Source organism: Gadus morhua, chromosome 11, assembly GCF_902167405.1.
Source record: "Gadus morhua chromosome 11, gadMor3.0, whole genome shotgun sequence".
NCBI lineage: Eukaryota > Metazoa > Chordata > Actinopteri > Gadiformes > Gadidae > Gadus > Gadus morhua.
Window position 1 is genome coordinate 909,067 of NC_044058.1, and position 20,653 is coordinate 929,719.

General features: G+C 44.3%; 1 protein-coding gene across 2 annotated transcripts in view; it reads right to left on the minus strand.

Annotated features, from left to right (window-relative positions):
* Positions 1–942: 942 nt before the first annotated feature.
* The window catches only part of si:dkey-12j5.1 (probable assembly chaperone of rpl4), a 40,307-nt gene continuing 20,596 nt past the window's right edge, over positions 943–20,653 (minus strand). For both annotated transcript variants that reach the window (XM_030371204.1, XM_030371203.1), the window contains 3 exons: positions 12,320–12,373; positions 9,495–9,647; positions 943–1,278 (listed from right to left, as the gene is read on the minus strand). In XM_030371204.1, the coding sequence (XP_030227064.1) occupies positions 1,090–1,278; positions 9,495–9,647; positions 12,320–12,373 (396 nt within the window). In that variant the 3' untranslated portion in view covers positions 943–1,089. The remainder of the gene's footprint in view (positions 1,279–9,494; positions 9,648–12,319; positions 12,374–20,653) is intronic.

The window sequence follows — 20,653 nt, forward strand, 5'->3', positions numbered from 1 at the left end:
AAAGTAGTAGAAAGTAGAATGACAGTACGAGTAAGTCTGTTCAGACTTATAATTACAATTAGGGCATTTAGCAGACGCTTTTATCCAAAGCGACTTACACCGGTTAATACACACATTGACGGCAGAGTCAACCATGCAAGGCAACAGCCAGCTCGTCAGGAGCAGTTAAGTGCCTTGCTCAGGGACACATCAACACTCGCTAGGAGCTAGGGATCGAACTACCAACCTTTCGGTTACAAGACAAATGCTCTACGTCCTGAGCTAAGCCGACCGCTGACTTATAGTATTGGAGTCTGCATTTCTACTACTTGTTTATTAAGTTTATTTTCAGTTGTAGTTCCCTCTGCCCAAAATACAGAGCATTTAAACCGCTCCATGTTATTTAGCTGGCTGGGTCAAGAGTGCAGCCTTTCAAGTTATTAGCTCGGTCCTTTCATTACCCTAATCGAAGACTGAGCCTTTTCAAAGAGCAGAAATAAAGCACACGTTCTTCTTTGGTGCCAGACATCTGCAGCCTTAGCCGTGTATCGAGTACTTCACACACTGTCCCATGGTGACATAAAGTGTCTAACCCTATTGCTAACCCTATTGCATGTAAATATTGGTCTTTGTCGATTTCTTTCAACTACCTTTATACAGCCCATGATGGCTTGTTTCCCCAACTTGCCTTCTATTGGTTTAGCCTTTATCTGCCTGAAACTCCTCCGCCTGGCAGAGAGCTCCGTCCCCATAGGGAAATTAACCTGGGTTAATAGAAGTGGTAAGCTGTAGTTTTACATGTACTTATGTGATGGGGATAACATATTTTCCCTCCTTCCTTGCCAAGAATGTACTCTAAAACCACATGCATGTTTTCATTAGCATTCGTGGAGAAGATCAATGGTGGATTTCCATCCGTTTCAACCTCTTCGACACTTTGAAATATAGAGTAAAAACAACCAATGGAGTGACTTCCTTTAATGTGTCTAGTTCACAAACAGTTCATATTTGAATGAACATGGGTTTAAAAAGACGATGGTATAACTTCACCAAAGTCAGTTAGGCAGACAATAAGCAACAGTCAATGAACCTCGCTGGGATCCAGGGCTCTCAGTGCTCCATGGCTGCATCCCCCTCCTCCTCCTCCTCCTCCTCTTCGTCGCTGCAGGGTTCGTAGTCCCCTGCCAGGTTGGGGTCTCCCTGCTCCTCGTCCCCCTCGGTCTCACCTCCTAGCTCCCCCAGCAGCTGCTCAGCGTGGTCCAGGATGGGCTGGTCATCACAGCCCAGCTTGATGTAGAGCTAAGACGCAGAGACGGATGTTAACAAGCAGAGCTATATGTTAGACGATGTAGGGCGGTCCTGGGAGAACAGGACGTCCACCTGGGTTAGGTGATTGGATTCCCATTTATTATTTATGTAATATGGAATGACGAACCTGATGTGTATTACAGAAGAAATGGACAACAATGAAACGAAATGCTAAATGAAAGTCAAAAGTCCAAGGAATACAACTTATTACAAAGACAGTATACTTCTATGTTCCCCAGCGTAGCGGGATTGGAGCACAATAGCTGTGCTGAGGATCACTCTCCCTCTGCCTATAGCGTTGTGTCACTGATGTCAACAGGGCATCACTATGGCCTCCGTAAGCGGAGCTACGGACGAGACGAGGAAGGAAGTGAGCCGCCCTGAGTGGTCTCAGAGCGCTGGTTAGGCCCTGAAACCCCCAGCAGCAGTTGCATGCTGTCAGACACATTGTCATGGCTGGCAAAACGCTGGTAAACTGTTTTCCTCTCTCCTTTGGCAAATCAGCATATTTGATAGTCTTCAGCCGGAGAAGGAAAACAAAGCCGTTTTTAACTCTATCCTTTTCAAAAATGCATGGAAATAGATTTACACACAGACACAAAAGTAAATGCACACAGCATTCACCTGCTTGTTAGAAAAATAACACACAAGGGATGGACACGGTAAAAGAGTATTTTGTGTGATTGCTATGTAAATATTATTCTTCATAACATGTGCAATATGTAAAGAATACAAGGCCTGAAGGTAAAGCGGTGCTGACCACTACTGCTCCCGCCAGCAGACAGTAGAGTGCTACAACCTGAAGAACTAAGCCCTTTACTGTTCAAAACCACAGCATGAAATGAGCCAGAGCGGGACAAAGACACAGCTAGAGAGAGGGAGAGAGCGACAGACGCAAAGGACAGAAAGAGAAGGAAAATGGGGGCAGTTAAGAGATTCAATCATTCTTGGGAAATTCAAGGACCATTATTATGTGAAATGTTGAACACACACAAGTTTAGGGGACAATAAGCTGCAGAGTGCCATCATTCTTACAGTATAATGAGGCCGTGAGATGGATCTTGGGGCCAAGCATCACATATAGCCGTCCTCAGTCTCTAAGCAACAGCAGGTCCTGACAGCCGACACGCAGTCCCGCGAGAACTCATTTGGAGTGCAAAGATCTCTGCACGTGCATGTGTGAACGCATGGTCTTTTGTGTCCATGTGAGCATGCACAAACTATAAGGGCTGGTCTCTGAAGGAAGGAGCTCCAGTGACTCATTGCAGAACTCTTACCCAGGCAAGAGGGTCTGATATCAGGGGAGAGAACCAGGCTGGCCTGGAACTCCTCAGAGGAGCACAGAGATGTGGAGTACAGCAGTGGTGTTCATTCAGAGTGTCACTTTGGGCCAAATGCCTTGAGATATTTATCAACAATGATCACTTTTTATATAGGGCTTTGTATTGAATACCCTTATAGAATAGAGATGTATAGCAATGCTAAGTCCAGAGAACCACACCAGGTCCACCCTGAGCAGTTTCTACTGAGGGTTCTTTTTGCCTCTTCAGGATTCGTCTGGAGGCCTCCACTGAACCCCTTCACGCCCCAGTTCATTCAATAAGCTTGGCTGGACACCAAAAACCACAGAGACAAACACTCTCTAAGAGCTGTTAAGTAAACAGAGCAGAATCAGCCCTCACTGAAATATAATACAATTTTACATGAAGCAGAGCTTCCTGTAAAGCGGCTCCCACACCAGACTGAAGCAGAGATTCTTGTAAAGTGGCTCGCACACCAGACCGAAGCAGAGCTTCCTCGCACACCAGACTGAGTGGAATAATCGCATTGTAGAAGAAAAGAATAAGAAAGTTTGGGTGAGTGTCCCATGGCATGCTACTTTATGGATGCTTTTATATACAGCGCCCTCCATAATTATTGGCACCCCTGTTTAAGATGTGTTAAAAGCCTTAAAATAAATTATTTTTTTATTGCAGAAGCATACTCTCTTGCTGAAAATTTCAGCAAAATATAACCTTCAACTCAAGTGAATTTTAAGTGAAAAAAAAAATCCCTGACTAAGAAATAATTATTCTTCATAAAATCACCTGTTCCACAATTATTGGCACCCGTAACAATTCCTAGGAAATAAATGTAATTAAATTATTTCTACAGTAGTTTAAAAAGTTGATAAGAGTATGTAGGAAAATTTAATTGGTAATTCATAACTTCCTGTTTCCCTGGGGTATAAATATGACGTGCCACAGAGGCCATTTCTCTTCAACATGGGAAAGACAAAGGAACACACCGTTCAAGTAAGGCAGATGTGTGTCAACCTTCACAAATCAGGCAATGGCTACAAGAAAATAGCTACTCGCCTACACCTGCCCATATCTACTGTCAGAGGAATCGTCAAGAAGTTTAAAACAACTGGAACAGTGGTAAACAAGCCTGGACGAGGACGCAAGATGATTTAGAGAGATTGTGCAAAGAGGAATGGTCGAAGATCCCTCTTTCTGTTTTCTCCCATCTTGTGAAACATAGAAGATAAGGTGCTGTTTTGTTGGCAAAGGGGGGTTGTACAAAGTATTAACATCAGGGGTGCTAATATTTGTGGCATGCATGATTTGATGTTGAATAATTATTTCTTAAAGGTTGGGTATGGGATTTGCGAAACGCCAGCAGATTTTGAAAATACACAACTCAAATGGTCCTACCCTCTCTCCTTCAACGCTGACTCTGACTCCACCCATTCCAAGTACCTGGACGCGCAATCATGCACGAGCGCGAACACAGATGCGCGAGAGCGAGCGAGGCTCGCGTAGGTTTTCGTTAAACAACATGGCAACATTAAAAAAACAACATGGGGATGGTGGCGTCTTGTCTGCCATGGAAATGGTATTCTACTGCTAGGTCCAAATGTGGATTAACTAGTTCCAGTAGCTACCGCAGGATAACAACAAACAGGAGCTTGCTCTGGGTCACGAGCTCTGGGTCACGAGTACTGCACGAAGGGGTCGGGCGCGGGGGAGTGCAGTACGACCGTTTGATTGACGTACTTACTGTCCAATGCAACTCGGTGGCTCTGGAAATCATTGGCTGGAGTTTTCGAGCCCTTTTTTTCTTACTGAATAAATGCACTTGAATTAAAGGCTGGATTTCACACTTTCTTTCATTGTGGTCCTATATTATTCAGAAAAAAAATGAATTTATTAGAAGCTGAAGAACACATCTTAACCAGGGGTGCCAATAATTATCGAGGGTGCTGTAGGTGTTAGGGGGCCCTTAATACAGTATTTGATGACATTCAAGAAATACAGCCTTTATTTTTAATAACTAAATACAGCCACTACGAGCCAGTCCCACAATGAGCTTTCCACAAACATTAAGTTTTTTAGAGGCGGGTCAAGGTGGAGGTTGGCGCACACAGCTTTTGGACGTGTTCTGTAAATATTCTAGAACACTCTGTCTGCTCCGGTGGGAGTCCTGGAGCTCTATATCTAAATAATATAATAGTTATCTATATAATATACTATATGTTATCACAGCCAAACGCTGTGTGCGCCTCCGGATGATATAATCTCAAACGACTGCGTCAGGTTCTCCGACGTCTCTGGTTCGTCTACTTCCAGGTCAATCTGAAGTAGGCTACAGGCTGAGCGGCGACATGGAGGAGGAGAAAGGGATTGTTGCCGTTTGTGGACTCGCGGTATTTCCACAACGAGACTCGTAGTGGGGGTTATCTCTGCCATTTTTGAGAAGGAATTGGGGGAAGGGAACTTTGGCTTTGACTCGCTGAAGTACAGATTGAACCGCGACATGGAGGAGAATAGGATTGTTGCCCGCGATTGTCTCACGCCGGAGCCGCAGGGCACCGCCGCCTGGCAGCGGGGCTCAGGCTGCAGACAATCCTGCAGGAATCCCCCAATTCCTTCTCAACCATGGCCGAGATAACCCCCATTACGAGTCTCTGGATAAGAGACGTCAGAGAACCGAACGCAGTCTTTTCACCAAATGGGAGCTTAACGCAAACCGTACCTTATGTTGCGTGTTATGTACCATAACACTAAAAGCAGGACGGCTATGAAGTGGGACGACTCCCAGCTTTCTTGCGGCATTTCACGGAGGCACGTCCCCTTTTTGTCCACGAAGGCACGCCCCCTTTTTGCTAGAGTTCTTACAAAGATCAACAAATCTGAACATATTACACCAATTCTTAAATCGTTACATTGGCTTCCTGTAGGTCAGAGAATTGATTTAAAAATCATGTTGCTAACCTATAAATCCCTACATGGTTTAGGGCCAAAATATTTAACTAATATGATTCCACTACATTAGCCTTCTAGACCACTAAGATCTTCTGAGACCAATCTGTTAATTATCCCCAGAGTAAACACGAAACATGGGAAAGCAGGATTTAGTTACTATGCAACAAATAGCTGGAATAAAGTCCCTGAGGAGTTAGGACTTGCCCCAACGCTGACCACTTTTAAAGCAAGACTGAAGACTTTTATGTTTGCTTTATCTTTCTGCTAAATCTTAAATATGTTGCACTTTACCTTTATTTTCTCTAAAATGCTTTTTTAACTTTGCCTTTACTTTCTATCAATTTTACTAATTTTTTGCATGTTTCCTTTCTATTAATTAATTTTTAAGTAATTGTATTGTATGACAATGTTTATATGTGAAGCACTTTGAGTCTGCCTTGTGTATGAAAAGTGCTACATGAATAAAGTTGCCTTGCCTTGCCTTGACCTCCCGGGATTCTGAGCGTAGACCGAGTGCCTTGATGACGCACGCTCTCAACAAAAATGGCTGCTTATTTTCTTTGTATTTGTAACACGTTGGTCATTTTAATGTCGATTTTAAATGCTCTTACACACTTGATTACATTGCTACTTTATTCCGGTCACCAATTTATGCATTGCACGGTCTTGCTGTGTGTGCAATTCAATGTAAAGTTGTGTCTTTTGTTTTCGAGCTGGTTTGCTAAAGAGGCTAATGTAGCTAACAATAAACAATGACTAGCCAATTTTATGACACAATCACAGAAGAACGGGAACGCTATAAGTGCTCTGAGACCGGAAATTAAGTCACAAGTGCAACTCGGAAGGCTGGTGTCCAAGGCATCTGGATCACACCATAACCTGGCCCCTTATGACGACATATGGGGCCAAATTCCAAATCGGCGCGTCTGAGCTTTCATTTTTTCAAAGGCGGAGCAGGATACCTAGTGCTCGTTTTACACCTAACGCCAAATTCTAGCTACTGGGGGACCTTAGGAAGGCTACCTGTCATTAATGTTAGAAAACCTTATAAAGTGCCATTCGAGCTTAAATATGATGGAGGAAGAGAGTGAGGAGAGTTTTTTGTTAATTGAATACGTTCAAATGAATGTTACCAATGGAACCAGTAGAAAATACTATTCTTTAGCCCTGAATTGCATTATTTTCTGGGCATAATCAAGTTTGAATAATGTGAATTCTAAATGTGTTGAATTCCCAAGCAAAAGCTCAAATGTATATGCCTCTGTCATGACAATGACATGATACCCATCGTCAGAGAAATAGTTAAGTTGTTCAAGTATGTCTGGTGGAACGGATGTGTTTTGTAAGTAATAATGTAGTTCTATTATTTTTCATTTAAATAAAAAAACAAAGACATTTTATAATTGAACAGAGCCCACAAAGTTTACACACACACACACACACACACACACACACACACACACACACACACACACACACACACACACACACACACACACACACACACACACACACACACACACACACACACACACACACACACACACACACACGGGGAGGAGGGAGCTCTGAGGAGGAACAAGAGGAGACCGGGGAGGCTGGCCGAGCCATCCCTGCGACTCTGCCGTCTGATTTCCAAGCCTATGAATTTTAGACTAACATGAATCACTGCTCCGTGGAGGAAATGCTCCTTGACAGAAAGAATGAGAAACATCGCTAGTTTTGTTGATGTGTGTGTATGTGCCGGTGTGTGAGGGGAGCGCGTACACATGGGTACGTGTGAGTCAGAGGGAGGAGGAGAGAGGCAGAGGCATGGGAAAGAAAAAGAGTCAGGTGCAGGGTGAGTCATGTCTGTGTTTGGGACAACACCATCCGTCTGCTGCGGCCGTTTGCAGAGCATTTAGTGAGGGCTCTCTTTAGTGTGCAGGCGTCAACTCTGTGAATCAAAGACCACCGGACAACCCAAAAACCATCCAAGATAATGCACTACTCGTTGCATAAAGACATTTCGTAAAAAACTTAAAAAAAAGTATGTCTGGTGGAACGGATGTGTTTTGTAAGTAATAATGTAGTTCTATTATTTTTCATTTAAATAAAAAAACAAAGACATTTTATAATTGAACAGAGCCCACAAAGTTTACACACACACACACACACACACACACACACACACACACACACACACACACACACACACACACACACACACACACACACACACACACACACACACACACACACACACACACACACACACACAAGCCTCCTAAGACACAGCCTGTCTGGCCTCAGCTCAGCTCCCATTTCACGTCCGGTTTACTATTGATTTTGTCCTTGCTTCTAGTCTGCATCTGCCCTGTCGTGCCTCCTGCACACACACCCATGACCATCACTTCAACCTCTCTAGAATCCTTACTGCCTCATCGCTTTAGTCTATCGACAGCACCCCAACACTAGATTCAAAGGATCCATGTGTGTGCGTTACAGCATGTTGACGTATTCTAGAGTGGATCATAGTGAAGACATTACTGTAATTATATATGCGAGTTTGCGCACATTCATCTGCTGTAATAAAAAATGTGCACCAATATTAGGTGAAATGTAATAGGTTACACACACACACACACACACACACACACACACACACACACAGACACACACACAAAGTAGAATGAAGCCAGAATAAGCCATTGGGCTTGGGATCTCATTTCCACACTGCGACCCATTTTAAAGAGCAGACCGACTTGTGTTTAATAATTAACACATCTACGCTCGGATACAAGACCCAGGCCAAAATGGAGAGGTGTGTTTCAAACGCACCAACACAGAAGTGGATTCTGTCTCCTGTGAATAGGGCATCACGTCCTCGGAATTTAGCTTCCCATAACTCTCCCTTTTCCTGAAAGTCGTTTTATACAGTTTGACGTGTCAATTGTTACTCTCCTCATTCTCATAGCCAGTCGTCCTCATGCTTTGTATCCTTCTAATAGCTCTAGTGCGTTCTGAGTACCAGTCACAGACCCTTCACCCTCTGCCACAGTTCATATTGGGCCTCTAAAAACACACACACACACACGTCTTTCTTTCAGTCAACTGATGCTGTCATCTCCCCCTTCCATTGCTGCAGCTTCCCTGCCTCCGTCACAGCCCCTCACCCGCCCCTCCTTTCATCTCTGGCCGTTACCATCCAGATTTTTTTATGCGTCTAGCCCTCCCAGTGGACGGCGGTCAGACGGCGCTCCATTAGACTGCCAGAGAGACACACATCAACGGCCTGCCACTCGGCACTCATCTGGAGCAGAGGGGGAGGAGGGAGCTCTGAGGAGGAACAAGAGGAGACCAGGGAGGCTGGCCGAGCCATCCCTGCGACTCTGCCGTCTGATTTCCAAGCCTATGAATTTTAGACTAACATGAATCACTGCTCCGTGGAGGAAATGCTCCTTGACAGAAAGAATGAGAAACATCGCTAGTTTTGTTGATGTGTGTGTATGTGCCGGTGTGTGAGGGGAGCGAGTACACATGGGTACGTGTGAGTCAGAGGGAGGAGGAGAGAGGCAGAGGCATGGGAAAGAAAAAGAGTCAGGTGCAGGGTGAGTCATGTCTGTGTTTGGGACAACACCATCCGTCTGCTGCGGCCGTTTGCAGAGCATTTAGTGAGGGCTCTCTTTAGTGTGCAGGCGTCACCTCTGTGAATCAAAGACCACCGGACAACCCAAAAACCATCCAAGATAATGCACTACTCGTTGCATAAAGACATTTCGTAAAAAAAAGCAAAAACAAATCAAGCGAAGACTAAATAAATCAGAATAAACTTATGGAACTGAATAAATAAATAATGTTTCAGGCATTTGCTCTAGGATACCTATTGGTACACCTTGGACACTGTTAAGAAAGACAAGGGCCTCTTGGCTGGGAGTGAACCACACCAGATGCTGTCCCGTCCATGTGACTCGTACATACCTTCTTAGATCTGGTCAGGTACGACCTCGCTGCCTCCTTCAAGGCATCGTACTCCTCTTGTTCTGCCTCTGTTGCCTCTCTGGCCTCTCCAGCCAAGTGCTCTCCCGCTCGCTGCATCTGAAGGTAGCACACCCAGCCAGACAAATACCAGACCTAGCGAGAGACCAAAAAACAAACTGAAAGGGACGGCGGGACAGAGAGAGAGAGAACATCTTTCTTGCACTTAGTGAGTTGTGGCAGGGAAAAAATAATTGTAATCTTTCAGGGAGAACCTTGGCATTAAATTATTATGTGCATCCCTCCATGTCCAAACACTTGGAAGGCACATGCATGCACACACACACACACACGTAAATGTGTCTGCTAGTCATCAGTCATGACCCACATCCCCAATATACATATGCAGATGGGGAAGAATGTTCTGATGCATATTAAGGCTACACGGGGAACATTGCTACCGAATAGAAGCGAGACTCTAGTGTACAAGACATTTAGATAACATTAATTTCCAATCAAGCTCAGGTTCTCAAGTCACTGAAAACAACTAGGATTTACAAAATAGATTTACTCTCAAGTATGCCAACAGGATTAATAAATTCCCAATGGATTCCTTGTGAAACTGCACTTTTTATTTTGAATTGGATTGTAGTCAGTTTTAGATAATGCATAATGGATTTTATTTTTGAGTCATTTATTCTATAGATTAAGCCCGTTGAGAAAATGTGAAACAAGGAGGTCAATGCCTCATCTCTTTAATTTATTCTCATACATTTACAGTTTGAATTGTATTACTACGTTCTATTAATTCCAACATCCATTTGAACGCACACAACATTTCTGCAAAACACAATCACTTGCACATCAGGAGATCAGATAATTCACCCCTGAAGTACAACGTGTGTGTGTGTGTGTGTGTGTGTGTGTGTGTGTGTGTGTGTGTGTGTGTGTGTGTGTGTGTGTGTGTGTGTGTGTGTGTGTGTGTGTGTGTGTGTGTGTGTGTGTGTGTGTGTGTGTGTTAGTCATGTCTGTCTCACATATAGGTCCAGAGATCACCCGACCGAGACGGACATTAACTTTATTCATTATTCATTGGTGCAAGAGGCGGTCGGTAACTACACCTCTGCCAAATCAACCATTTAGCTTACAAACTCATCAAGGCATACCATGCTGCTGAATCCAGCAGGAGTGGGAGAAAGAACATCCCCCAGCGGTGGCTTATCAGAGGAGCTGCAGCTCCGGGTGACCGTAGGAGTGTGTGAGCTCCACCATAATTGGAATGGAACCTATGCATTACTGTAGCCCACAGAGCGCCGCCGGTTAGAACAAGGAGAGTGGAGATAGCATGCTGGGAATGTCAGCCCTGCCGTGGATGATCTTGAATGAATTATTGTAATGGTGTGCATCTCTGTCCGTTTACTTCAAATGTAGAGCTGTCATCCAGCATGTAGAAAAATGTGTCCGTGAGAGAGATAAATCCTCACTTCAGTCCCAATATAAAGTCGGCCTCCAAAGCAGTCGCTTTAAAGGTTCTCTTTAAAGATGGACCACATTTTGTGCATTGACTGTAAAGCGTTCAATATTGAAATTTTTAAGTTAATTAAAAAACTTGAAACAAAAGATAGTCAAAAGTATGTTTCTGAATGTCTGCTTGTGTCAATCAATGCCAAGAGATTAGAGCATTTTTTTTAAAAGAAGGCACAACCCATTTCCACGCTGTGAAGAGGAGAATCAACGACTGCCATATCAAACTGAATACCTTTGAAACAACAGTTACAAGGAACTGGCTCTTCTTTGTGTTAGTTGGCGCTATATAAAAGGATGTTCTAACTCCTGGGCACAATACGGTTTGGTGTTGTCTGCAAGAAGGGCTACTGAAGAAGCAGCTAGCATATTATTCTACTGCATTTGAAGGTTTGAGATAAAAAAGGTTTTCCATGTCTGGAATCCAAATCTGACATCATCTATGTGATTAATGTCACACACCTGGATCCTGCCTGTGCCTTTGCACATGCGTGTGCAGGTGAGTAGTTATTTCGTTGGGCACAACTGCAGTGCGATTGCCTGGTGCCTTTGGATCAAGTTTTAAGGTTCAGTCCCCTGATGACTGCTCTCAATCTGTCACCTAAGTGGTCTGTGTAGGAGGAACCAAAGGAGAAAGAGAAAGCATGCAAGAGAGGGAGGGAGAGACAGAGAGAAAGGTGGAAGTACACCTTGATTTTCTGTGCTACTTAGAGGGGATTTGTTGAAGGCTGACAGCACAAGGCTCCCCACTAAAGCACACAACGTACTGCCATTTATACCACTAATGCAGATTCACGTTCCCCGCAGTACTCCCTGTGTAGGTGTGTGTATAGATGTCAGGCATTTGGCGACACCCACACCAAAACCCGAGTGTGAATGAAGGGAGACATTGAAGGAAAAGGCACACAAAAGAGGGGCTCTGCACAAGGTCTTGGTGCTTAAGTTGTTTAAAGCCTCTGCTCTGCTTCTCGGGGAATGAGGGCAGAGTTTGGTTGGGTCGAGCAGCAGAAACTATATTATTATTGCGCTTGCTTATGAGGGCACATCAAAGACCTCGCTCATAAAGCACCCAGACAGCGATTACAGGCTTTCTGGGTTGAAATCTGAATCCATAGACGTTGTTTCTAGGCGGGAGAACCGAGAAGCACCCAAAGTAAAATGCGGGGCTACGGGCTGTACAGGCTGCCTGGGAGAGGAGGCTCCTTCAGACGCTACCTGTTCGCAGAGCACTGACGGCCGTAACTCAAACAGGCTGTCAATCATTCTGTAAAACGAAAGAGCCAATGGTGCTCTGGATTACTCACCTGGACCACCTCGTCATCCTCTTCTAGAAGCCCCTCCAACACATCCACCGCCATCTGACATGGAGAGAGAGGAAAATATGGACAAGAGAGATGGAGAGAGACATAACAGTGGAATTAAAATAATTCAAAAAGCAATGCTTTAAAGGTTGGGTAGGTGATTTGCGAAACGCCAGCAGATTTTGAAAATACACAACTCAAATGGTCCTACCCCCTCTCCTTCAACGCTGACTCTGACTCCACCCATTCCAAGTACCTGGACGCGCAATCATGCACGAGCGCGAACAGAGATGCGCGAGAGCGAGCCAGGCTAGAGTAGGTTTTCGTTTAACAACATGGCACTACATTCAGCTGTAAGTTGCACCCAGTACCGCGGGAAGTAGGAGTGCTGGGGGTGCTGCAACACCCCCTGTCCGAGGCCCTGTCTTATCACAGAAAACGATCATTTCTAAAAACTCCGGCCAAAGTGGAGATTTCTGAAAACGCCGGTTATGTGTTGTCATGTCAACGGGGAGAAACGGGATTTTAGGTTCTGAAGCGTCACATTATGCACCAGGAAATGCTTAACGTCATGTGAGCGCCCACTGTACCGTATTGGTCCGAATATAAACACAAACCCCATTGTAAGACGACCTATATTTGGAAAAAAGGTTTGAAGACCAGATCCGTTTTTTATGAATAAATAAATTGTATTCATTGAAATAATATACGAAAATAAAAAGGCATCGAATAAAACACTGCATTGCCACTAAACAGTAGTGCAAATAGGCCGTACTGATGTGTACACCAAAGACTATTCCTGACACTCCTCTGCCCCGCTGTGTTCGCTCTGGCTGTGGTCGCTCCGAACTGTTTCGGCCCGTGGCAAAGCGAGTCATCCTCGCTGCTGTCCAATGCATTGTGCTGAAAAAAGGTTATATGAAAAAGTGTGAGGGTAGCGGTGGTGCGCTAAACTTGTTCTGTGAGCAGCTGGACGATCGATTTTCAACTTTCCGCGCATGCACTGGTGTAATTGAGCTGCGCTGCTATACATCTTTTTTTTATCAATGTAACGAGTTGCGAGTCTAGTGCAGGCTGAGTTTTTTTTTTCCCCAGCACCCCCTGCTGAGAATACGTTCTCGCTGCAATGGTTGGACCAGATGTTATAAACATTAAACGGTCACATAAATCATTACTATTTTTAGAAAATGTATGTTTGTTTCATATAATTGTATTGGAAGTCCTGGTTTTCACTAGGGTTGCCGCGGTGTGGACATTTTCACACCGAGTAATACACTCGTCTCCACACCGGTATTACCGAGTATAAACGGTATAAACTTTGAAACTATGTCAACCGCCACACAAGCATCGGTTTTTAGACCCTTCTCGTCCTTCAGTTGCCGCCAACGTTCGAAAGCAGCGCCTAGGATTATTCTTGATTTCAGTTTTTCTCTTTCAGCGTTTTTATTATCAATTACTCTCTGAAAAAGAGTTTTCCTTCTCTTTGCTGGTGGTGGTGGTGGTGGTGGGGATGGTGGCGTCTTGTCTGCCATGGAAATTGTCTTCTACTGCTAGGTCCAAATGTGGATTAACTATAGTTCCAGTAGCTACCGCAGGATAACAACAAACAGGAGCTTGCTCTGGGTCACGAGCTCTAGGTCACGAGTACTGCACGGAGGGGTCGCGCGCGGGGCGCGGGGGAGGGGGAGTGCAGTACGACCGTTTGATTGACGTACTTACTGTCCAATGCAACTCGGTGGCAATGGAAATGATTGGCTGGAGTTTTTCGAGCCCTGCCCGTTCCACAGATGATTGACTTGTTTAATTTTCATGCCAGTACTTCTAACTCAGTGGCTGTAAGCGGGTTATGATAAGGATTTCAAGTAATTTTGCAAAAATGGCCAAAAAAGCAAATCACCTATACAACCTTCAAGCCAAAAGTTCAATGCAATGGTTTTACTTTATGGGCAAAAATACCTTTGTCACACACACACACACACACCAGTGTATCCCACAGACCAGGTAGCAATGTACGGCGCTTCCGGACTTTCAGGTGGGGGGGGGAAACGAGGAGGCCTGACGGGGGAGGGAGGTTGGCGTTTGCTCATTTAACAATATAAAAATAATAAAAATAATAGTGTAAAATTATAGCAGAGTGAGACGAGGAGGCCTGAGACGGGGGGGGGGGGATTTCACGATTTGTAAATTAACAATATAAAAAAAATAATTATAATAATATATAATCTATAATAATAGTCCTTCAAACTATCAGACCAACGACCGCTTCGATTGCAGCAATCGCTTCCCTGTCGTCATTGTGCTAAACCAGCCATTAGCACGCAAGGGGGAAAAGGTGGCTCCAGTAAAAGGGGATCGGAAACAGAAAGAAATGTATTGCTCCTTTCCAGCCCCTGCTGCAGAGCGAATTCAAATCGCCGGCAGAACGGGCTCGGGGTACCCAGTCTAACACCGTAAACTATCTAAACCAGGGGTCTTCAACGTTTTACAGGCCCCCCAAACTGATGGAGAGATGGAGTGGGGACCCCCTACTTATATATTGTATAAAATTGTGTTTTATATTAAACTGGTCCTATAGTGCCATGTATAAATGTACCTTGTTGCATTCAATACTAAAGTATGCAAATAATACACAGGTTCATATATTCATGTTTTGATTGTGCAAGGTACAGTTAGTAGGGTGGCCATGCCACTCGCCAAGTATGGTCAGCAGGCGAGGCCTGCTGACCTCGAGCAGAAGCACCTTCAGCAACAGACTCATCCTCCCCCGGTGTAACACAGAACGCCAGAGGAAGTCTTTTCTTCCTGTGGCCATCAGACTGTTTAATGCATCTACCTCCGGCTGCAGAAGGGACCGTGGAGACACTATGCCCTGAGACCAATGTCACTTTATTTAATTATTTATTTATTTTTACCTAATTTTCAATTAATAACTTTAGTTAATTTATGCTGCCAACAATTGCTGCTATAATATTTATCACTTTACCACCATTACCACTAATACCACTTTTATCCAATCGCTCCTTTTCACTTATTTAGTTTGTACTTATTTTATTTCCATCTATTTTGACTCTAACCCTGTATTACTTTCCCACCTTTGTATTGTAACTGTTGAACAGTAATTTCCCTCGGGATAAATAAAGCATCTTGAATCATGCCACTGCCATTCATAAACATAACATAATAAACTGATACCTGCCAAGATCAACAATTTCTTTCAATTGCATGTTATCATGCATCAAAGCTATTCAAATGGACATTTTTAAAACATAAATGTGGAATCGAAAATTGACGTTTGTTAGTGTCTTTCTTATCACTCCGCAATTAGTCCGGCAACTTATCAACCCCAGCGTGTCCGGTTGCTAAGCGACGTCAACTTGTTTGGCAGACTATTTCTCTGCTGATCGCTTATTTTCCCGATAATGACCGGCGTTCTGTACATTATCCCTTACATAACAGCACTCTCTCTCTCCCTCTCTCTCTCTCTCTCTCTTAACAGTCTTGGCTGTGCACTTTTATCCAAAAAATCCTTATTTATCCAAATATGCGTATTGTTTTCGGCGGAGGGGGTAGATATAAAGACCGGACGGGAACTGACGTCGCTGTGATGTCCTTCTCAATTGGAGGAGCAGGCAGAGAAAAGCCCTCTCCTGGGCTTTCATTAAAATCAAATACATAAAAATGTCGCAGCCAGTCCAGATGTGCGCCTTCCTTTTTTCTTATATTCAATACTATTGTCTAGCACCTGTGGATTGGATGTGCCCAAGAGACACACGAACGTACACTTACCACTTTTGTAAATGCCATATATATAGAGCGTTCGCATGATAGGAATAGATCTATTCCGATTAGAAATCGGATCAAAAGTGTCCATCTAATTGCGGCTAGTGTGTTGGATTCATGTAAATATGTATTTAAAGACATTTCCATTCGTGGAAAAAATTGCTAGTAGGGAATATAAAAAAAATGTCTAATCAACCAAAACTTTCGCGACCCCCCCCCCCCCTGCAGTACCTCTGCGGACCCCCTAGGGGTCGCGGACCCCCTGTTGAAGACCTCTGATCTAAACTATAACCTCATTTCACATTAATCTAATCGTTTGCTGCGTTACCAACGTTGTCTATGCTGACTTAGAATGCGGGATGTTCAATATCAATAAGGTTGAGTTCATAAGGCTAATATTATCTTTTCTGAGTCAACAATAATTTTGGGGAGGTGTGTTTGAGCACAGTATATCATACTAAACATTGCTAAACTCCAGATGTCGCCGACCGTCTTCACTGTGCCAAATATCCCGCTGCTTCGGGTTTTCTTTTGTAGGCGCATTGAGCGGAGGAGCGGGCGAATCCGCTGTCAGTACGTGTGCATGTATCAGTGATACGCGGGTTGATCCAATAAGTGGTAGTGTACCCGCGCACCATCGGCATGTATGCGTGCTTGTCTCTGTGTGCGTGTGCGAACGAGAATGACTGCGAGGGAGAAAGAATGCGATGCGGAGTTGAATGAACTGAACGATATTTATATTTCAAAATCGCAAAAAAAAAAGAAAAGAAAAAAAGCTGAATCAATTTGTGGCTCTTGGTGTTGTCTCTGTGGCGCTGCCCCACACATTGGTCTATGTATGGGAAACACTGCACACACACACACACACACACACACACACACACACACACACACACACACACACACACACACACACACACACACACACACACACACACACACACACACACACACACACACCCTTGATAAATTCGGGCGATTAGTGGGTCTGATGAATCGGTGTAGCATGGATCATCATTGCAAGAGGACAAGAGATTCTGTTTGTCAATACCGGCACACGAGACCCAGGTGCTGCTCAGCAGATCGATGGCACTCACTGTGACCCCATAGCCTACCAGCACCACTCACTGTGACCACAGGCCCCAAAGCCTACCAGCACCACTCACTGTGACCACAGGCCCCATAGCCTACCAGCACCACTCACTGTGACCACAGGCCCAAGAGCCTACCAGTACCACTCACTGTGACCACAGGCCCCATAGCCTACCAGCACCACTCACTGTGACCACAGGCCCAAGAGCCTACCAGCACCACTCAACACTCATTTGCATTTACAGATCCAATGTGTTACCGTCCAAGATAAACAGACTGCATTGATACACCTCAGTACAAGTATAGACATGTGTACAACTAAGCACACAGAGAGGTGAGAACAAATAGCAGGAAAAGACAACGCCATTTAACGACCATGCATAACCATACATTTTTCTGATTTACCCCCTTATTTTTGCTAGAGCAAATCCCTCAGCAGTAATTCTTTCCGCTTTTTCATTTCTGTGATTTGTCACTGAAGAGGTTCTCGATCCCACTGGAGCTGAAAAGAAGGTGACCTTTGCTACAGCCTATCACTGAGAGGGCTATGTGCAAAGCGGCCATGTGCTTCCTTTGCTTGTGACTCTCCCCTTGAGGGCTCCCTGATTGTGTGTGTTTGTGTGTAGGAGTGCGTGAGGCCCCAGGTGATGATATATTGATTTTTGTCAACCTGGGATTGAAAGCGACTGTTAGCCAATCACCCCTGGAGAAGGGCATGAGCGCACAGAAGACAGACAGACAGAGAGACACGCGTTACTTGTTGAGATGGTTGCATAAGCTAGAGCCTCCTTATTTATTTTTCTGTGTTTTTGTCCTCTTCTTTTTTTCCCATTAGGCCTAAAAAAAAAATTTGTTTGGTTCCGGTTTCCGACCGACCCTGTCAATTTATGTGCGACCCAAATTATTTTATGAGTTGTATAAAAAACAAAAACAAAAATCTTTTTTTTTTTTTTTTTATGTAATTACGTTTTGGTACAGCACCTCTATAATTACGTTTTGGTACAGCACCTCTTCATTCTGTACAAGGATGAGCGAATTGTCTCGTTTTTAAATGAAAACAACCTACCTATCATTCGCTGCCGCTGGAAAAAATAAAATAAAAAAATAAAATAAATTCCCTACCTACCCATGACCTCAACTGACAACCAACAGGAACCAAACTTTTTTTTTTTTTAGGCCTTAAGACAATGTGGTTCCCGTGACAATGAAGGGAGGTCTGTTGCCAAGGGAGATTGAGGTTCAGGTTAATTGAGAGCATCTTTTTTAAGTGTATGTGTGCCTGCACACTCACGTTTGTGTGCTAGTGAGGGAGATGATTGATAGTTTAGCCAATTATGAGCTGGAGATCCATTGTGGTTCATTAATTAAATGACTGATTAAAATACAAACAGAAGCAACTGATCCAACTGCCATTAATAGATCCATTGCCCAAGAACCTCTAACACACACACGCACACGCACACACACACACACACACACACACACACACACACACACACACACGAGAGACTCAAAGACAACAAAGGCTCCCTCAAGCCACATACAGGCGTGTGCACATATACACAGAAAAATTACTTAAAGAGGGGCATAAGAAGATAAGAGATCTGGGTGTTAAACAGCTGACAGGGACAGGCAGCGAAGGTGGAACCAAAATAGAACCAGCGATACCTGGGAGACGTGATGAGAGACGCCTGATAAGCATGTTTCCAGCCTAGCTAAAGTGGTCAACCCACAGGCAAGTAGCTGAAGATTCACCGATATGCAGACCGCCTCAAACCCTTAACCACAACAACATTAATAATCCCTGTAACTATAAAAGGAAGGGAGGCGGGTAGAAAAGGGAAGAAGATGTAGTAATCGTGACCTTATCCTCCAGTGGGATCGAGAACCTCTTCAGATGAGGACAATCCAGACAATACAAAACGCTACGCCACAAAACAGCACTGCAAGCCATATAATCCCCCCCCCAAACACACAGCTTTATTTTAGGAAGGAGAAAAGGGAGAAAGATCCTCTGGGGATGAGCTCATTTATTATTGCCTGTGTGTGTGTGTGCGTGATTGTATATGCACGCTTGTGTGTAATCTGCAGGCAATTTTGTTTAACACAATCATTTTACCAGAGTGCACAGCAGAGACAGGAGAAAGACAAATGACTTTACAAGCGAGGCCAGGCTGTATCTCCGACACACAGAGAGCCATACATCCACCGGCACGCACTCCGTCACATCCGGAAATAAATCCTGGGGACGTCAGCGCTAACCTTATCCCCGGGCAGCGAGGAGCGCAGCCTGGCACGCTTCGTGTGAGCTAAATGTTGAGGCAATGGGAAAACTCCTCCAAATAGCAGAAAAAGCGAATAGGTATCCATCAGTGCTATGACAAACAGCCAAAAGACACCTCAGACGTTGTCAGGGGACTACAGCTCAAATCGGTGTGGCATCTGACGATTGGCTGGTGACGGTTGATGATGAAGATGATGATGAATTTGGAATGATGTAATGCATGCAGGTGTTAGGATGTGTTAGTATATGGATGCGGCACTAACATATTTTGGTGGAATCATAGAGGGCTATATGATCGACAGCAGTTCTTTACTGTTGAGATCTCAAACAAAATATGCTGAATGCTGTTTAAAGAGAGACAGCCGAAGACAGAGAGAGACAGATGAACAGAGAGAGATAGAGAGATAAAATAAAAAGGAAGAAGAAGATTGGGGAAAAGGGTGTTTCTAGATCCGGTTGAGATCGAGCAATAGCAAGAAAACAGCTTCTTTAGTGCTTTGCCTCCAGTCATAAAGTCAATTTCCATTAAAAACCTCTAGCCACTGGCTAGAAATAAACAATCACGCACATGCATGCATGCACAGACACGTTGTTCAGGACTGGAAGCAGCCGGCACAGTGGGCTCAGGGCTTGATGACACAAACAGGAGGATGAAGACAAACAAGGTGTCGAAAACTGTGGACCGAAACGCTGTTTTGCTGATACCACCGACAGCCCGTCTTACACACATGAGCATACACTGCGAAGTTCTGATAAGGTGTGGGGGATGGGGAATGGTCATTGACGTTTCTACTGCTTTTAAAATCCCTTTTGATTAAGAATTGATTAAAAAATTAACGCCGTTAAAATTGGATTGCGTTAACGCCGTTAATAACGCGTTTAACTGACAGCCCTAATAATAATATTTATATAATATTATATCTAATATCACGGCCAAAAGCTATGTGCGCCTCAGATGATATTATGAATCATAAATACTGCGTCTGACGTCTCTGGTACATCCACAACAAGTAAAGACTCGTAGTGGGGGTTACCTCGGCCAGGGTTGAGAAGTATTGGGGAAAAAGGAACTTTGGCCTTGACTCTCTGAAGTCCATAATGAACCGCGACATGGAGGAGAAAGGGATTGTACTCCGGGAACTGAGCTGCCGGAATGCCGCCGAGCTCCCCCCGCCCGGAGC